The 17,737-nt window shown below is 41.2% G+C and overlaps 1 protein-coding gene across 1 annotated transcript in view; it reads right to left on the bottom strand.

Moving 5' to 3' along the window:
- The window catches only part of paxip1 (PAX interacting (with transcription-activation domain) protein 1), a 133,505-nt gene that overhangs the window by 54,500 nt on the left and 61,268 nt on the right, over window positions 1–17,737 (bottom strand). The window contains exons 8-10 of the mRNA XM_073054904.1: window positions 17,564–17,658; window positions 17,273–17,368; window positions 3,566–3,703 (exon numbers count right to left, since the gene is read on the bottom strand). Coding sequence (XP_072911005.1) covers window positions 3,566–3,703; window positions 17,273–17,368; window positions 17,564–17,658 — 329 coding nt within the window. The remainder of the gene's footprint in view (window positions 1–3,565; window positions 3,704–17,272; window positions 17,369–17,563; window positions 17,659–17,737) is intronic.

Raw genomic sequence — 17,737 nt, 5'->3', positions numbered from 1 at the left:
TACACTGCTTAGTCCTACCAACCTACACCCACACCATAGCCGTCCATAACCCTCCCGGTCACAAAGCTATCCAAATTTCTCTTAAATGTTGAAATCGAACCCATATCCACCATTTCCACAGGCAGCTCACTCCACACTCTCACCATCCTGAATGAAGTTTCCCCTCTTGTTCCTCTTAAACATTTCACATTTTGCCCTTAACCCATGACCTCCAGTGGTAGACTCAACAACCTCAGTGGAAAATGCTTGCGTGCATTTACCCTACTAGTCATTTATACAGGAAATCTACATCCCTCAATTTTAAATCACAGAAACATTACAAAACCAGTTACAAATGTGAATAGCATGGGTAAGTCCCACTGTTGAGGGGGAGGGGGGGGGGGGCTTCCAAAAGAGAGATGGTGTATGTTATTTAACTGAATTTTTAGAAGGGCTTTGACAAGGCACCAGGCACAGCAGTGCTAAACAAGGTAGAATACAGGCAAAGTAACAGCAAAGAGAGAAGGCTGACTGGCAGGAGTCAGAATGTGGAGATAAAGAGGTCTCTTTCCAGGATGGCTACCTGTGATCTGTGGAGTTCTGAAGGGGTCGATGTTGAAAGCGCAACTTTTCAATTTAAAAATTAATGATCTAGATGAAGGAACTGATGACATTGTGACCAAGTTTGCAGAGGATATCAAGACAGGTGGAGGAACTTGTGGTATCATGGAGCCAGGAAGGCTGCAGAAGGAAAACAACATACATAAGTATATGCTTATGCACCTTGGTAGAAAGAATAAAGGTGCAATTGTTCCTCTCTGAGCCTTGTGGTGGATCAAGTGGCAAAAACATTCATCTGTTTTTTTTTGTAACGAGGCAGAGTTGCTGGCTTAATGCTCAACCCAGCATGGATGGAAAGTGGTACAAGGAGCAGACCAGATTTGAACCTGGGACTGCTCGCCTCAAACTCAGGTGCAAAGGTTAATGCACCACCGGCCAGCAATAAAGGTGCAGACTTTTCTCTAAATGGGGAGAAATTTCAGAAATCAGAGGTGCAATTGAATGGATTCTTAGTTTAGGATTCCCTCGGGGTTAACTTGCAGACTGAGTTGGTAGTAAAAGCAGTAAATGAAACCATAGTATTCATTTTCTGAGGATTAGAATATAAACCCAACTTCATTTGGAATACTGACAGCAATTTTGGCCCTTGTATCCAAGGAAGGGTGTGCTGGTCCTGAAGAGGGCCCAGAGCAAGTTCACAAGAATGATACCAGGAATAAAATTCCTAATACATGAGGAAAGCCAGATACTGAAAGGTATGTACATGGAGAGGATGCTTCCATCAGTGGGAGAGTCTAAAATCCAATGGCACTGCATCAGAATAAAAGGAACGTCCCTTTGCAACGGACATTTCTATTTATTTATTGAGATACAGTGAAGAGTAGGCCCTTTCTGCCCTCTGAGCTGTGCTGCCCAGCAACCCCTGATTTAACCCTAGCCAATTTACAATAACCAATTAACCTACCAATTGTTAGGTGTTTGGACTGTAGGATACCAGAATACCCGGAGAAACCCACCCAGTCACAAGAAGAACGTACAGATACCTTAGACAGCGGCAGGAATTGAGCCCAGATCACTGCTGTACTAACCACTACGCTACGTGCCGCCCAATGTCAGCTGTCCCAAGTTCCTCCATAGATGCTATCTAGACTGCCGAGTTCCTCCAATGCCTGGTGCTGGTACAGATTGATAAGATTTTGATGAAGAGAAATTGCTTCAGCTAGAGGGGGCAATGAATTTGTAGCCACAGAGGGCTCTGGAAGCCAAGTCATTGGGTATATTTAAGATAGAGATTGGTAGTTGGACAATGCAGATGGGGGGGAAAGTGGCAAAATCTATTTATCGAGTACTTTGTTCCGTCCACAGTAACCAGCTGGGTTTTCCAGGTGACCAACCATTTTAATTCCACTTTCCATTTTCACATCAACAGGTCTGTACAGCCACCTACTTCTATTACCGAATGGAGGTTAGAGGAACAGCTCCTCATATTCTGCCTTGGTAGCCTCCAACCTGACGGCATGAACATTGATTTCTCTAACCTCACTTAACAACTTAGTTCTGTTCCCCAACTTTTCGCACCAACCCCCATCACCTTTCCTTCCTCTTCCCTCTCAACCTGCCCATCACCCAAAATACTTTTCTGACCAGTTTTCCTCCCCACTACCCTCCCATTAGTTCATGTTCCACTATCCTATCAGATTTATTCTCCATTAGCCCTTTGTCATTCCCCACCCCTCAACTGATCCACCTACCACCCATCTCTTCCTCCACCGCTTCTCCCAACTCCCCTCTTTATTTCTACTCCTGATGAAGGGACTCGATAGAAAATGTCAGCTGTCCAATTTCCAACAGGTAGGAAGTCATTCCTGCCTGTGGCCATCAAACTTTACAACCCCTCCCTCGGAGTGTCAGACACCCTGAGCCAATAGGCTGGTCCTGGACTTATTTCCACTTGGCATGATTAACTTATTATTATTTAATAATTTATGGTTTTATATTGCTATATTTCTTCACTATTCTTGGTTGGTGTGGCTGTAACAAAACCCAATTTCCCTTGGGATCAATAAAGTATGTCTGTCTGTCTGTCTATTCCTCCACAGATGCTGGATAAACTGTTGAGTTTCTCCCACGCTTTATGTTGGTAAAGATTGATAAATTTTTAATTGGTAAAAGGGTTAAGGGCTACAGAGAGAAGGGAGCCTTTAAAAAAAATAACCACGACTGAATGGCAGAACAGGCATGATGGGCTGAATGGGCTATCTTACTTCTACACCCCATGGTCTGTAATGGGAACAATGCTTGCTGTCGAAGCCAGTTTTGAGTTGATTATTTTTCAGGTATGTTTGAAAGGAATGTAAAAGTTGGTCTAAAAAGGAGTATTTTTCATCAGCACAGGCCCCACAAAATCCCAAATTGCTGATGCACATCTATGGTCAATTGATTTTTAAATAAAACTCTCAAATGGATGTCATCGGCATCTTTAAGGGATATGCAACAAATACTGGCCTTGGCAATGACATCCAGATCCCAGAAAATTAAAGTTCAAATTAAATTTATGACATGCATATGTTAATATAAAATACCTTGAAAATCATTTTCATGCAGGCATTTACAGATTCTTCATAAAATTCTATGTAAACAGAAGACTGACAAGAGATGACAAACTGTGCAAATAAAAGTAATACTGACAAGTTATAAAGAGTCTTTGAAAGTGAGTCTGCAGGTCACAGACTCAATTCAATCTAGTGGTGAATGAAGTTTATCCGTACCGATTCAGAAGCCTGATAAAAGTATTGCACATTTCTAATTTCGTCTTTTGTTCTACCTTTTTGTTTTTTAATATTACATAATTATTATACTTGTATACAACAGGATAATCTTCAAACACAATACATTAAGTATATGTCTTCCGCTCTAGGGTGCACTGTCCTGCTTATTGACAAGCTCGCATGGTGACTAACGCTCAGAAGTTTTCAACAAAGTTAATTATTAAGCCAATGTGAAACTCCTGTAGCTGGTTACTTACATGTTGAGAGCAGGGTTTTCCACCTGGTGGGAAAGCTACGGGAAAATGAAGTGCTCTGTGAGGTGGAACCATCTTCTTCTTCTTTAAGACTGTGTTCAGCCAATGAGCAGTGACGCAGCGCTTTCCCTCTCGCAAGGCCTGTCAACAATATGAAAAACAACATGAAACTACCGGGGTAAGTGTAGAAAGAAGTGGTAATCGATGGTAATGTCTGTAAAACCAAACACTGAAAAAATTCTGATATGGGACTGGAAGGTCAAATTTCCAATAGGGAACAAGGGAAAGTACAGTGCATTTAAGTGAAAAACAAGCCACGAAGTTTAAATTACACAATGCAATACTTACAGTTGAGACCCTAAACCTGGAACAGGTCTGCAGCAAATGGGCTCCTTAAGTTTATGTTGATCTTAATGCAATGTATAGCTCAGCTACTCTGGTCAAAACTACAAGATATTCATGCGTATAGTAACAACCTGTAAACTCATCACTAGTGGTGGTGTGGAGTGCGTCACATTTAAAACCATCTGATAATTCTCAATTGAATGAATTATTCAAGTGAAGCAAATTGACGAGAGATTATTCTGGTGGAAAGTGCAGAATTGACAGAAAAAAGCAAACCAGAAAAAGTAATCAATGGGATGAGGTTGTAGGCCCATTAACCCTGCTCCACCATTTAACAACCATGGCAGTTTTACTACCACGCTACCATTTCCCTGTGCTATCCTCATAAACCTTTATTCCTGTTGTGAGAGTACTAGAACCAGCAAGACAAGCTTTTCACTGTACCTCGGTAAATGTGACAACAATAAACCAATTTCAATTCAATCCATCTGCCTGTGCCTTGTTAACTGCTGTGCTCATTCTTCTTTCAACCCCATTATAACCTGATAATCCACTCTCAAATGCATCGTATAAACACCCTCTTAAAATTACTTGTAGACATAAAACCACCATTCTCCTTGTCATATTGTTAAATCAAAATTACTGGATGATCTATTCTTTCCAAATGCATAAAAGATCATTAATTTCCAGACTATTAGCGAGTCGTTCTTCTGAAAAATGCAGTGTACCCTTTATACCACTTAACGCTGCCACTGGAAGTTTGCACTGGAATGGTGCATAGGACAGCACTAACTTGCTTTCAAATGAGTGGGTGAAAGGGATGCCAAATTTGAGATGCTTTGCTAGGTTGGGAGAAACTCACACAATGGATATCTAGCCTGGACACTGGATATCAGGTTTACACAAAGTGGATGAACCATCCTGGAAAGGAAACTGTGAAGGACAATGTTCAGACAAGGACAGGGTAACAAAACCAACAATCCACAAAGGTGGGGACTTGAATTTAATGGAAAGGTGGCTAGGGAGTGGATGGGGGAAATACATGGTCTGCTGTGCAGGATTAGCTGCTTCAAATTCTGAAGGAGTCATCTCAGTTGCTGTGGCCAATTCTCTCAATGACACAAAGCTAATGAGCCACAGTCAGCCATCAGATCCAATCTTTCATCAAATACATCCTATACAGCACTGACTGTCACCCAACAGAGAACAACCTGAAAAGGTTCATTATATCCCAGAAAGGTTACCTCTCTCCCAAAATAATGAGATCAGAAGAACGCAGCCAATGATGCGGCTTGGTCTTTATTTTCAGCATCTGCATCCTTCTTATGTGCAATCCCAAGTGTGTCACAGAGCCACAGTACAGAAACAGGCCCCTGCTAGTGTGCCTATGCTCTGTGGCCCCCTCCCACCTTAATTCCCTGTGCCAATATATCCTGAATTTTTTAAAAACGACTTTCACGTGAGATTGAGCAATCAGGCGGCAGCCCGACCAGTTACTTAATCACTATCCCACCATAACAAAGAATGTCAGGAACACTTAGGTCAGGCAGCATTCACTCACAGAAACACTGAAACTTTTCAATTCAAGGACCTTGATAAAGAGTTGTGAACCCGAAACATTACTCGATCAGATAGCATTTGTGTGAAGAGTTGAGCATTATTATTTGCAGTATTTTCTGATTTTTCCCAATTTCACAGCATTTATAATTCTTTTTAGATTCCATAAAGTTGTCATTGCTGGTGGGGGTTGGTAATGTGGATAAGTTCCCATTACCAATTATATGCTCCCAATGGCATGCATCTCAAATAGCCTCTGACAACCAAGTCAAGCTCCTGTCTTTCACCTGCGCCTCAGCTACTAAGCCCTGCTTATACTGACAAGAGAAAGGGTGGGGTAAAGGTGGGTTACTAGCTCCTTAAAAAACAAAGTTGCTGCAGACAGATGGGGCTTGTCAACTGCGGTTGTTAGGCCACCTAGAAGAAAAAACTCTGATCTCAAACCTTCATTGCTTTGTGGCCTTACCCACTAATGGTGAAGGCTTCAGGAGTAAACCCTGAGGGAAAAACCTGGAGCTGGAATCCCTAAGGCAGCCCCATGTTGAGTTCAACGCTGACTGGCAACTCCTGTGATGCCACTGCTGCCAAACTTCATCAGCTATATGGAGAGGGGGAGCCTGCTGCAAGAGCAACTGGTTGCTCTCTATATCGTACTGCCCTGGCTTGCATATTGAACGCAGACTGCTAGGACGCAACATCCACGGTCAACTCCAACGGAGGACTTCAAGTTTTTTTTTACTTTCATTATGCTACCATTGTTCTCATGCAGTTGTTGACATGTCACAACTGTATAAAAAGTGGAGACTTCCTCACTGCTTTCAAAGAAATTCCTCAACATCTTTGTGGGCTTATTCATAACCATCACACTTATAGCACTAATTTGGGGGGGGGGTGGGGGGTGCTACTACAAAAGGTTTCACTGCAAACAAAGAGATTTTTACATCCCTGTTGAACAGCTTCACAACTGTGGGATATCCTTCAGTCAAATCTTTGATGAAAAACTGTTCTCTATTCAAGCACAGAATCATTACAGCACCAAGCAGGCACCATGAAAAAATTGGCAATCCATGTTATGTCATGGTTCCTGCTCTGTAGATTTGCAGTATCTCTCTCTCTCTCTCAAATATCTATTAAATTTCCTTCTGAAGGCAACAACTCTATTAGCTTTCATATAATAACTTCCAGATGATAATTCCCACTACAAAGGGGAAAAAAGATTTTCCTCATGTCACCACTGCCAGTCAGATTAAGTCTGTGCCCTCTGGTTTTCAACCTTGTCAACATGAATAATTTCTTTTCACTCACTGTATCTAGGTACATGATTTTGAAGACTGCAAGGAAATCACCTCCCATCTATTTCTACTGTAAGGAGACCAATTCCTATTCTCAAGTCTATCCACATAATTGAAGTTTCTTACCTCTAGCATTGCTGGACTAAATTTTCTTAGCACTTTCAGGAGCTATAAAATAGCTTCTAGCATACAATAACCTAAAATGGACACAGCTCTCCAGTTGAGCTCAGTGTTTTATGGAGGTTCAACATGACCTACTTGTGTTTATGATCTTTGACTCTACAACATTTGAATATTTTCTTTAAAGATCTCTGAGCCTGCCTGGTAACCCTTAAATATTTGTGTACTGATGTCTCCGCTCTGTACTAATTTTAGAAATTAATATTTCATTTTATTTATCTTTTCTCAAACTTTATATCAAAATGTATTACTTTGCAATTCTGTTAAATTTCACTCTCCAAGTTCACTCTATTTCAGCCTGTCTATAACCTCTCACAGTTTGCCACTATCCCCCTTCACTGTTTACAAACATTTTGCACCATCTGGAAGTTTTTTTTGGAAATGGTGCATTGTATATGAGTGACTGAGTCTCAAGGATGTATCAATTAAATCAGAAAATTAAATATTCTAATAGTTCAATCAACCTATTGTAGGAATCATCTTCAAAGCTTTTTCCTTCCAGCTCAACCTTTCCATATCGTTTCTAGATCCATTATGTAACAGAGACAAGAACTTCACAGATTATCTAGCACATCTAACCAATACCTTCAAACATCTGCTACTGGTTTCAATTCTAGAAGCGAACCTTAATCTAATGAAATATTATTCTGAATCCCTAGATTCTTTTAGACATTTTCCAAACTGTAGAAGATCCATCCCATTTTAATCAACATTGAAATTCATTTGCTTACATATCCTGTCAGGAAGTTTATTAAAACCTTTTGGTCACAGTTTAGAAAATGTCACAGCTCTCAGGATTAATAATACCAGAAATTTGATATCATCCACAAATTGATACTGTATTTGGACCAGGGTTCAAATTATTTAACTCGTGAACAACATATGTTAGCACTAAATGCCTCCTTAACCTGTCCATTCATTGTGATTTGTCCCAAGTCCACATGATGCAACCTACTTGATAATTCCACCATTCTGATTCTTAAAGACCTTTCCAAGAATCAAGTCATATTAAAGTAGACCCAAAAGAGGTCAAAGTTAAAGTATGCATGAAGGTTGGTTAAAGCAAAATCTTTAGCTTTGAAATCCATGCCCACTAAATGGTAATTTGAATATCTATATTTTCTATATTGCACCTTTGAATGAAGATTCCATTAGCTTGTCCATAAATAATACCAGGCTAACACATCTAATGCAAGTCAACTTTTAGTTGTCATAACTGTTCTTCTATTGAAACTGCTCTCACAGTTATTATTTATTTATTTAGCCACACCGCGCAGATGAGGCCCTTCCCGCCATGCTGTCCCTGCAACCCCACAACCCCAATTAACCTACCCAGGACGTCTTTGAGCAGCATGGGAAAACACACGCATTTATGGGTGGAGGCAAAGAGACTCCTTACAGAACAGCGCCAGAATTGAACTTGAACTCCGGAATGCCCTGAGCTGTAATAGCGTCGTGCTAACCACTACAGTATCGTGCAACACACACAAAATGCTGGTGGAACACTGCAGACCAGGTAGCATCTACAGGGAGAAGCACTGTCGACGTTTCGGGCCGAGACCCTTCGTCAGGACTACAGTATCATGTCGCCTTTTGACAAACTTCTTCAGTTGCACAGTGGAGACTATCCTGACTGGTCGTATCATGAACTGGTACGTAAACTCCAATGTCAACACATGCTCCGATAAATAAATTCTACAATTTCCACATGCTCAACCATAGACAAAACAATCCCAGAGGCACCAACATGTAAGGAGTGCTTGATACAATGATTATTTTGATGTCACCATTTTAGTAGGAATATTGCCAACAATGTAGACAAGAAAGAACATTGAACTCTGAATTGTCCATTTATCCCTCCCCACACTTATCCCTGCAAGTGGCCAAAGTGCTACAGCTGCCCATTCAGCTTCCTCATCACCTCCCTTCAGTGCCTCAAACAGTGCTTCAAGGTGAGGCAACAGTCTACCTATGAATCTGCTGGAGTCATCTGTAGATCATCCCTCCCCTTCCTCTGTTCTTTTCCCTGCACTGGCCTCTTACCCCCTTTCACATGTCTATCACCTCCCCCTGGTGCCTCTCATCCTTCCCCTTCTCCTATGGTCCACTCTCCTCACTTATCAGATTCCTTCTTCTCCAGCACTTGACCTTTCCTACCCATCTAAACTTCACCTCTCCCCTTCCAGCTATGCTCCTTCACCCCCCCCCCCCCCACCACCATTCTGACACCTCTCCCCTTCTTTCTCAATCCTGAGAAAGGGTCTTGACCCAAAACGTTGACTGCTTATTCAGTTCCATAGATATGCCCGAGTTCCTCCAGGAGAGACACAGAGAAGATATGGAAGGCTGCAAACTTCAGTGGGAAGTATTTCCTGCAGGGTTTTAATATGGAATGATTAATGTACCCATTCAACCATTGGTCCCTTGAGAAGGGATTGATTCATTCTGATGAAACATCACGTCAGTATAGAAACTCATTCACTTGCAGTGATAAGCATTGCATGACATTGGGATCATTGCTTTTGGTTCTGGCTTCTGTTTACCACACATGCCATTTCCAGCCTCCAATAGGTATAGGTATTGCCAGTTCAGTGTAACTCTTTTCTCCCTCCAGGATCTTTCCCTCGATTCAACAAAACTCAAACACCTGTTTAGTGTAATTGTAAAACTTTGATGTTTTGCTGAACTACGATCTATGCCTCACTTATGTTCATATGTTCTGACTGCTCTCAAAAGGTAAACCATCTTTTCTTCAGCACCTACTCCAGTCTTGTCCTCTTCTTGCACCCTTACACCCATGTATTTTCTGCTTACTACCCCACCCCATTGGCAGTATCAGTCACCTCAGCACAACTCTGTAGAACGCTCTTCTTAAACTTTACACCTCTCTACATATTTAAACATCTTCAAATCAATTCTCATGCATAACACAATAACAAAATTTGAAGAATGCTCAGTGTTATTCTTGCTCTCTTTGAAGAGCAATAGAATAGTCCTTTTGCAACAGTAAAAGAACTCAAGAACAGTTTGTTGTGTTTATGCACTAAATACCTTTCTAAAATAAGCATGAACACTTAGGAGATAAAAAGACTAGCACTACTATTCTTACTAAGATACAAAAGGTTTATGACACACACTGGCACATGCAAGAATTGTGTGATGCACAGATGCAGACACAATACTTTCAATCAGAAACAGGACAAGTTATTAATGGAAAATCCTCGTGCAGGTGTTATTATATAAGATACTATCTCCATAACAATTTGGGGAAAACGAGGAAGACAGTATGGATACAAAATGAATCATTTACAAAAAGAATCATTCAAGAGAATTTCGCAAACATGAGGAAATCTGTAGATGCTGGAAATTCAAGCAACACACACACAAAATGCTGGTGGAACGCAGCAGGCCAGGCAGCATCAATAGGAAGAAGTACAATCAATGTGTCGGGCTGAGACCCTTCATCAGGAGTGGTTGACAAACGGTCTCGGCCCAAAACGTCGACTGTACTTCTTCCTATAAATGCTGCCTGGCCTGCTGTGTTGCACCAGCGCTTTGTGTGTGTTGATTCAAGAGAATTTGTTTTTTTTTAATCTTAAGATATTTACATAAGTGATGGAAAGTTAATAAGGCATACCCTCTAATGCATTACGGGGGGACTGAAAAAGTCCACTTTAATATAGATTATCCCCTGCTCTCAAAAGTCACAGCATTGTTTCAGTCTGTAATTAACTAATTGACTAATGTTCAAAGGGCCCAAATTACCGAGTGAATTGGTCAGCAGCCAGAGATCCATGACAATGAGTTAGAACTATAATCACTAAACTATTATCCAACTAACTATTCCAGTACACTTGCTGTTACTTGCAGCCGTCCTGTATTTGTTGCTACTTAACAGCTTTTAACTCTGACGAATCTGCCTGAAGAAAAGATGAAACAAATTTTTTTCATTTATTCATTTTACTAAAATAAACCAGTTCTGTAGCAACACATATATATGAAAAATTCTGCAGATGCTGGGAATCCAGAGCAACACACACATGCTGGAGGAACTCACCAGATCAGGCAGCATTTATGGAAATGAATGTTTCATGCCACTTATCAAAACTGGAAAGGGGAATGATGCCAGAATAAGGTGCTGTGGGGAGGGGAAGGAAGACGATCTAGAAGGTGATAGGTGAAGCCAAGTAGGTGGTGGAAGGGGGATGAAGTAAGAATCTGAAGTGAGAATGCTAGGCGGAAAAGGCAAAGGACAGGAGAGGAAGGAATCTAATAGGACAGGAGAGTGCATCATTGGAAAAAGGGAAGGAGGGTCACTACGGGGAGGTGATAATTAAGTGAGAAGAAGTAATAAGAGACCAGAGTGGAGAATTGAAGAAAAGGGAAGGGGAGGGGAAAAATATTATCGGAAGTTGGTGAAATGCCATCAGGCTGGAGGTTACCTAGATGAAATATGAAGGGATGTTCCTGCAACTTGAAAGCGACCTCATCAAGGAAAAAGTGGAGGCCACGGACCAACATATCAGAAAGGGAATGAGAAAAGGAATTAGAAGAGCCTGAAAAGTTGACTGTTCTTTCATTTCCATAGATGCTGCCTGACCTGCTGAGCTCCTCCTGCATTTTGTGTCTATAGCAACACAGGAGTCACTTAATCTAGACGCATCACCAAGAATCCTTTAAGAGTCACCTGTTACATAAAGATTACAAAGTCCAGCAACTGTTCAGAGAGCTTTTACAAAAATTAGTCATCAATGCACTGCATTACTCTGAAACACAGGATCACAGCCCTGGGGAGTGCAACAAATGTGCTTTAAATCATGTTTCTTATTCACAAGCAACCAGCAGTGCACAGCATAAATGACTGCTGGAAAACCACACAAGCAGTTTCATGAAGAACTCAGCAGACAAAACCAGATGCCTTGCTCAATAGAAAGATCCTCGGTCATAACTTCTGGGCAAGTGCTAGTGTACTCTGTTCTTTACAACAGGTAACAAAGAACTAATGAACAGCACTGGAGCACTCACAAGCCAGTGGGGATATTAATTTGGCGCTACAGTTCACACACCCCCCTCGCATTGACTCCAAGATAAATTCATCAAGACTTTGGAAGCAAATATTCATGAAGGCCTGCGTGATAAACCAGGTAATTAAAGGCTGGTAGGTCTTAAATCTTTAGTAGGGGGAAAAAGAAAAACTTCTCAGGGTAAGGATGAATCTGACTTAGAAGAGGTAAATTAATCAATACTTGCATGGATATCTCAGAGGAGATCCCATCTTACACACTTGATTGAATCTTTTTAAGAGGTAACAAAGTGTGTTGATGAAGGTAGTGCACTTGATGTAATCTAAGATCCCACATGGGAGACCTCTCCACAGCTATGAGCCAAGAGTCAATCTGGCAAAGTGGAGCCAAAGTTGCATTAGTGAGAAAAAGGGTGATGATAAAAAGTTGTTTTTGCAACTGGAAGCCTGTGATTAGTAGCGTACTTCAGGGATCTGTACTAAGGCCTTTGTTATGTACATTAACACCATGGATGTGAACATGGGTGTAATCTTGCAGACACCATGAAGATCAATGGTGTTTTTGATTGTGACAACAATAAATAGTCTTCTATAACAGCCTGCTCCCCATCCAATAAGATAGTGGCTGATCTGGCCATAGAGTCATCTCCACCTACCTACCTTTTTGCCATAACCCTTAATTTCCCTACTAGGCAAAAATCTATCCAAACTTATCTTAAATACATTTACTGAGGTAGCTTCCACTTCTCCATTGGCCAGAGAATTCCACAGATTCATCATTATTTAAGCAGTTCCTCCTCATCTCTGTCCTAAGTCTACACCCCTGAATCTTGAGGCTATGTCCCCTAGTTCTAGTCTCACCTACCAGTGGAAACAACTTTCCTGCCTCTGTCTTATCTATTCCTTAAGATCTCCTCTCATTCTTCTGAATTCCAGCAACTACAGAACCAGGCGACTCAATCTCTCTTCATAATATAACTCCCCTCATCTCTGGAATCAACCCGGTGAACCTACTCTGCAATGCCTCCAAAGCCAGTATATTCTTCCTCAAAACTGCACACAGTACTCCAGGTGTGGCCTCATCAGTACCCCGTACAGTTGCAGCGTAACCTCCCTGCTCTTCAATTCAATCCCTCCGGCAGTGAAGGCCAACATTCCATTTGCCTTCTTGATAGACTGCTGCACCTGTAAACCAAACTTTTGTGATTCATGCACGAGCACTCCCAAGTCCCTCTGCACAGCAGCATGCTGCAATTTTTATTTACCATTTAAATAATAATCTTCTCTTGCATTTTTCCGTCCTAAGTGGATGACATTAAATTTACCAACATTGTACTCCATCTGCCAGACCATTGCCAACTCATTTAATCTATTATCTGTCTGCAGACTCCCCCTATCTTCTGCACAATTTGCTTTTCCATTCAATTTAGAATCATCAGCAAACTTAGATAGACTACACTCGGCCTGCTCTTCCACATCATTAATGTATATCATGAACAGTCGCGAGCCCAGCACCGACCCCTGTGGTACACCGCTCACTGCTGATTGCCAACCAGAGTAACACCTATGTATCCCAACTCTCTGCTTTCTATTAGTTAACCAATCCTCTATCCATGCCAATACATCACCTCCAACCCTATGCATCCTTATCTTATGGATAAGTCTTTGATGTGGCACCTTATCGAACACATTCTGGAAATCCAAGTAAATAACATCCATCTATTCCCCACTGTCCACTGCACTCGTCATATCCTCAAAGAACTCCAGTAAGTTTGTCAAACAGGACGCGTCTTTGCTGAATCCCTGCTGCATCTGCTTGATGGATCCATTTCTTTTCAGGTGCCTTGCTATTTCTTTTGTGACAGCTTCAGGCACTTTCTCCAACTACAGATGTTAAACTACAACTGGCCTACTGTTACCTGCCTTTTGGCTACATCCTTTTTTGAACAGTGGTGTGACATTCGCTGTTTTCCAATGCGCCTGGACCTGCCCAGAGTTCAGTGAATTTTGGTAAATCATCACCAAAACTTCTACTATAACTTCTGCCATTTCTTTCAGTACCCTGGGGGATACATTCCATCAGGACCAGGGGATTTATTTATCTTCAGGATCTGCCGACCCACAAATTTGCTCAGCACTACCTCTTTAGTGCTAGCCATTGCACGGAGGTCCTCACCTCCCATCGCATCCACAACGTCTCTCTTTGGCAGTTTAGTTGCATCCTCCACCGTGAAGACAGACACAAAAAAGTCATTAAAAGCCTCAGCTATTCCCTCATTACCCGATATCAATTCCCCCTTCGCATCCTTTCAGGGACCTACATTCATTTTAGCTACCCTTTTCCATTTCATGTTATTATAAAAACTTCTCCTATCCATTTTTATATTTTGTGCTAATTGATTTTCATAAGCTTTAGTGCTTGCTTAGTGGTGACTTTGTTTGCAGGAGCTTTTAGTTTGATGCCTTCTCTTATTTCCTTAGTTATCCAAGGCTGGCTCTCCCCACCTTGCTGTCCTGGCTTTTAACTGGAACATACTTTTGTTGAGCACCACGAATAATCTCTTTGAAACTCTTCCACTGTACTTCAACTGTCCCACCATATAGCCTGTTTTCCCAGTCTACACTAGCCAAATCCACCTTCATCCCATTGTAATCTCCATTGTTTAGGCATAATACACCGGTTTAAAGTTGAACTACTGCATCCTCCACTTGTATGAGAAATTCAATCATACTGTGATCACTCTTTTCTAGAGGATCCCTAACTACAAGATCACTAATTTTACCTAGACCAGATTTAAGACAGCATGTTCCTTTGTAGGTTCAGTAATATGCTGTTACATTTCAATGATAAACTCTGCCATCTTCTTCAGGATTGAAGCCTAGGCACATCTAATCCGGTGGTATTCATACACCTTTAGCCGGTCGCTCCTGATTGGCTATTCCTCATCCAATCAGGTTCCCGCTCTCCCACCTTGTTTACAATCAAATTCCAGTTCTTACTTAGAGCGAGACCTTCGTCTTTGTTAAAATTCTTTCCCTCTATTCCAATGGTTTCCTTTTCCAGGCAGCCCCAAGAGCCACTGGCAAAACACAGTAGTTTTGTGACGAAGTCAATCCTATGGCACTGTGAATGCAGGGATCTGCTACAGCAGATTTCTCCAGGTAACCCAAACGAATACACCTACTGTGCTCCTTGATGCAGGTTCCCACCGTGCATCCCCACTTGCCGATACATGTTGTTTTGCATTTACAGGGAAGCTGCACACACCAACCAACCCGAGTCCCACGTCACCTTTTGACACGCATAAGCTGTGACGAGCTTCTTTGTGGGTTTTGAATGGTATTAATGTCGTATTTCTTCAAGATCCTGGTGATCCATCCAGAAATCGTGAAAATACAGGGAAGACGTGCGGTAGCGACAGGTTCCTGCTCGTTGCTAGGTTTCTGGGTTTTTCTGTCGACCTTTTTAAGAGCCCAATTAATTTCCTTCACCTTGTGCCATTCTGCAGCAACATTGTGTGTCATGATCTTATTTCCGCAGGAAAACTCTCCAGGTCTGAAATAGTTTTTGCACAGTTAATCAAAGTAAAAAGAGCTGCTCTATGTCGGGAGGCATGATGGTGGTGGTTATTGTTGAGGCCCAAGTCTGTGAATGAGTTTCTGATAAGGCTACTGTCCAGTTTCCATCCTCTTAGAATGTCCAGAAATAGGAAGCTACCATCCTTCTCCCTCCCTGTTGTAAATTGAATGCTTGGATGTATACTGTTCAGATGGTCATGGAACTGTTAGACAGCCTGGAGTCCATCAGGCCACACTACGAAGGTGCCATCAACATATCTCAAGGAGCATCTGGGGTGCAAGGATGACGAACTCAGAGTCACCTCCTCAAAGTCCTCCATGTAGAAATTAGCAAAGGCCGGTGACAAGGGCAATCCCATGACATTTACATCCATTTGTTCATAGTAGTTGCCCTTATAGAGGAATTTCATTGATGTAAGGGTGTGTTCAAAAAGGTCAATGGTACGGTTATCAAACTTTGACCACAGGAGGACTAACAGTCCTTAACGGGAACTCTCATGAACAGGGACACTACTACGAAACTGACCATTATGTCCTCTAGATTCAGCTGGATACCTTATAATCGGTACCTGTACTTGGCTGGAGCCCCGAGAAGGGTTTATTTGTCATATACGCCGGGATGGTACTAAATCATTTTTCATCGGGAAAACCTGTTTAAATCTATGCTTTGAATATAAGTTTTCTTAGGAACCCTGTTGCATTGTAGCAGAACTACTTATATAGTCTGGACAGCTGATAATGTCCCACAACCTTATTGTTAACATCAAGCAGCATAAAGGGTTTCTAACCTCTGCATTGTCACTGATAGCATATAATAAAAAATAAGTTCTACCTACTCCTCCTCCAACTTCTCTGCTACGGAATACAACTTAGCTTTTCCTATCCTACTTCTGATGAAGAGTCCCCGATCTGAAACATCAGTTGTTTCTCTTTCCACAAATGCTGCATAACCTAATGAAATTTTCCGGAAGTTATTTTTATTTGTTTTTAATTCCATGATTAAATTATGTTTTCTCCTCTAGATACTGAAAACGTTGCCAGCGGAGAAGATCAACTGTTCAATTCTCAACACCATCTCTTTATGACTGTGCAAAAGAAAATAAATCTCACATTGCTAGTCCTGATTGACAGATGCAACAACCTCATGAAACAAATGTTTAATTCACAACTTGTCATAAATTGAAAATTAATCTGAAAAATGAATTGGAACAAAGGAATTAGGGCTGATCATTCAATTCCATTAAATAGCTTTTGGTGGGAGTCCAAGGTCAGCGGTCAACACATGATAAAACTGTCTCTTACAGAATGATCTGAAAGTGGAGGGAATATTAGAGACAGCACGCTTGGAAATAAAGAGGAGATAAACTGGGCACCTACTTTATAGTGTTCCAACACCTTATTTTTACTACATTTGAACCCTATTCCGTATTGAACTAGCTATGTCATCTTCCAGCTGAGTATAATGAAGAACTGATTACCGTATGCAATAAAAATTTTAAAAATAATGGCTTAATCATAAGTAATAGTACGGTAGTATATTAAAATTACATGAAGCAGCACTGTCACCGCGTGCTACAATAACACAAGCATCAACATTCCTATCAATCCAAATGCTTCAAATTACTTCTGACAGAGATGCTCAAAATTAGTTCCGAGAGAGATCACAATCAGTTCCAAAACTGATTAAAATATACATATGAGATAAAGAAAAGGCAATTATATGTACATGCTTACCTGGGCGTACATATTGCTGACCTGACTTTCACACAAAAGGTGAGTGCATCGACTCGTCAGAGTGGGATCTACAATTCCACCATGCACCTGGATAATCTGGACAAAGTATATACACAGACAATTAAAGCATAATATGGTAGATAATATGGTTAGATTGATCTTAGAGGAGGTTAAACATTGGTACTGGAAACTGTGGGTGTCAATATAATGAGTAAATTTAAGGGAAAATCAAGAGGGGTGCAGCTATCCCAAAGAGCTGTAGGATTAACCCAGCATTTTGTTCATTGTTACCTTTTTCCAAGTTGCCAGCAGTTGTTTATCAGACATCTGCTCGGGGTAGTCAGCAATTGCGAAAACACATCCCAGTAGAAATGACTCCTCTGGAACTTAAAAGAAAAACAAGGTCAACTGATCAAGTGACCAGATGCAGAATTTCATTTATGCACTGGACTTTATGAAAATACT

The sequence above is a fragment of the Hemitrygon akajei genome, chromosome 8 (genome assembly GCF_048418815.1).
Source record: "Hemitrygon akajei chromosome 8, sHemAka1.3, whole genome shotgun sequence".
Classification (NCBI taxonomy): domain Eukaryota; kingdom Metazoa; phylum Chordata; class Chondrichthyes; order Myliobatiformes; family Dasyatidae; genus Hemitrygon; species Hemitrygon akajei.
Note: the sequence above shows the minus strand (reverse complement) of the source record. Positions and strands in the feature narration are given on the sequence as shown.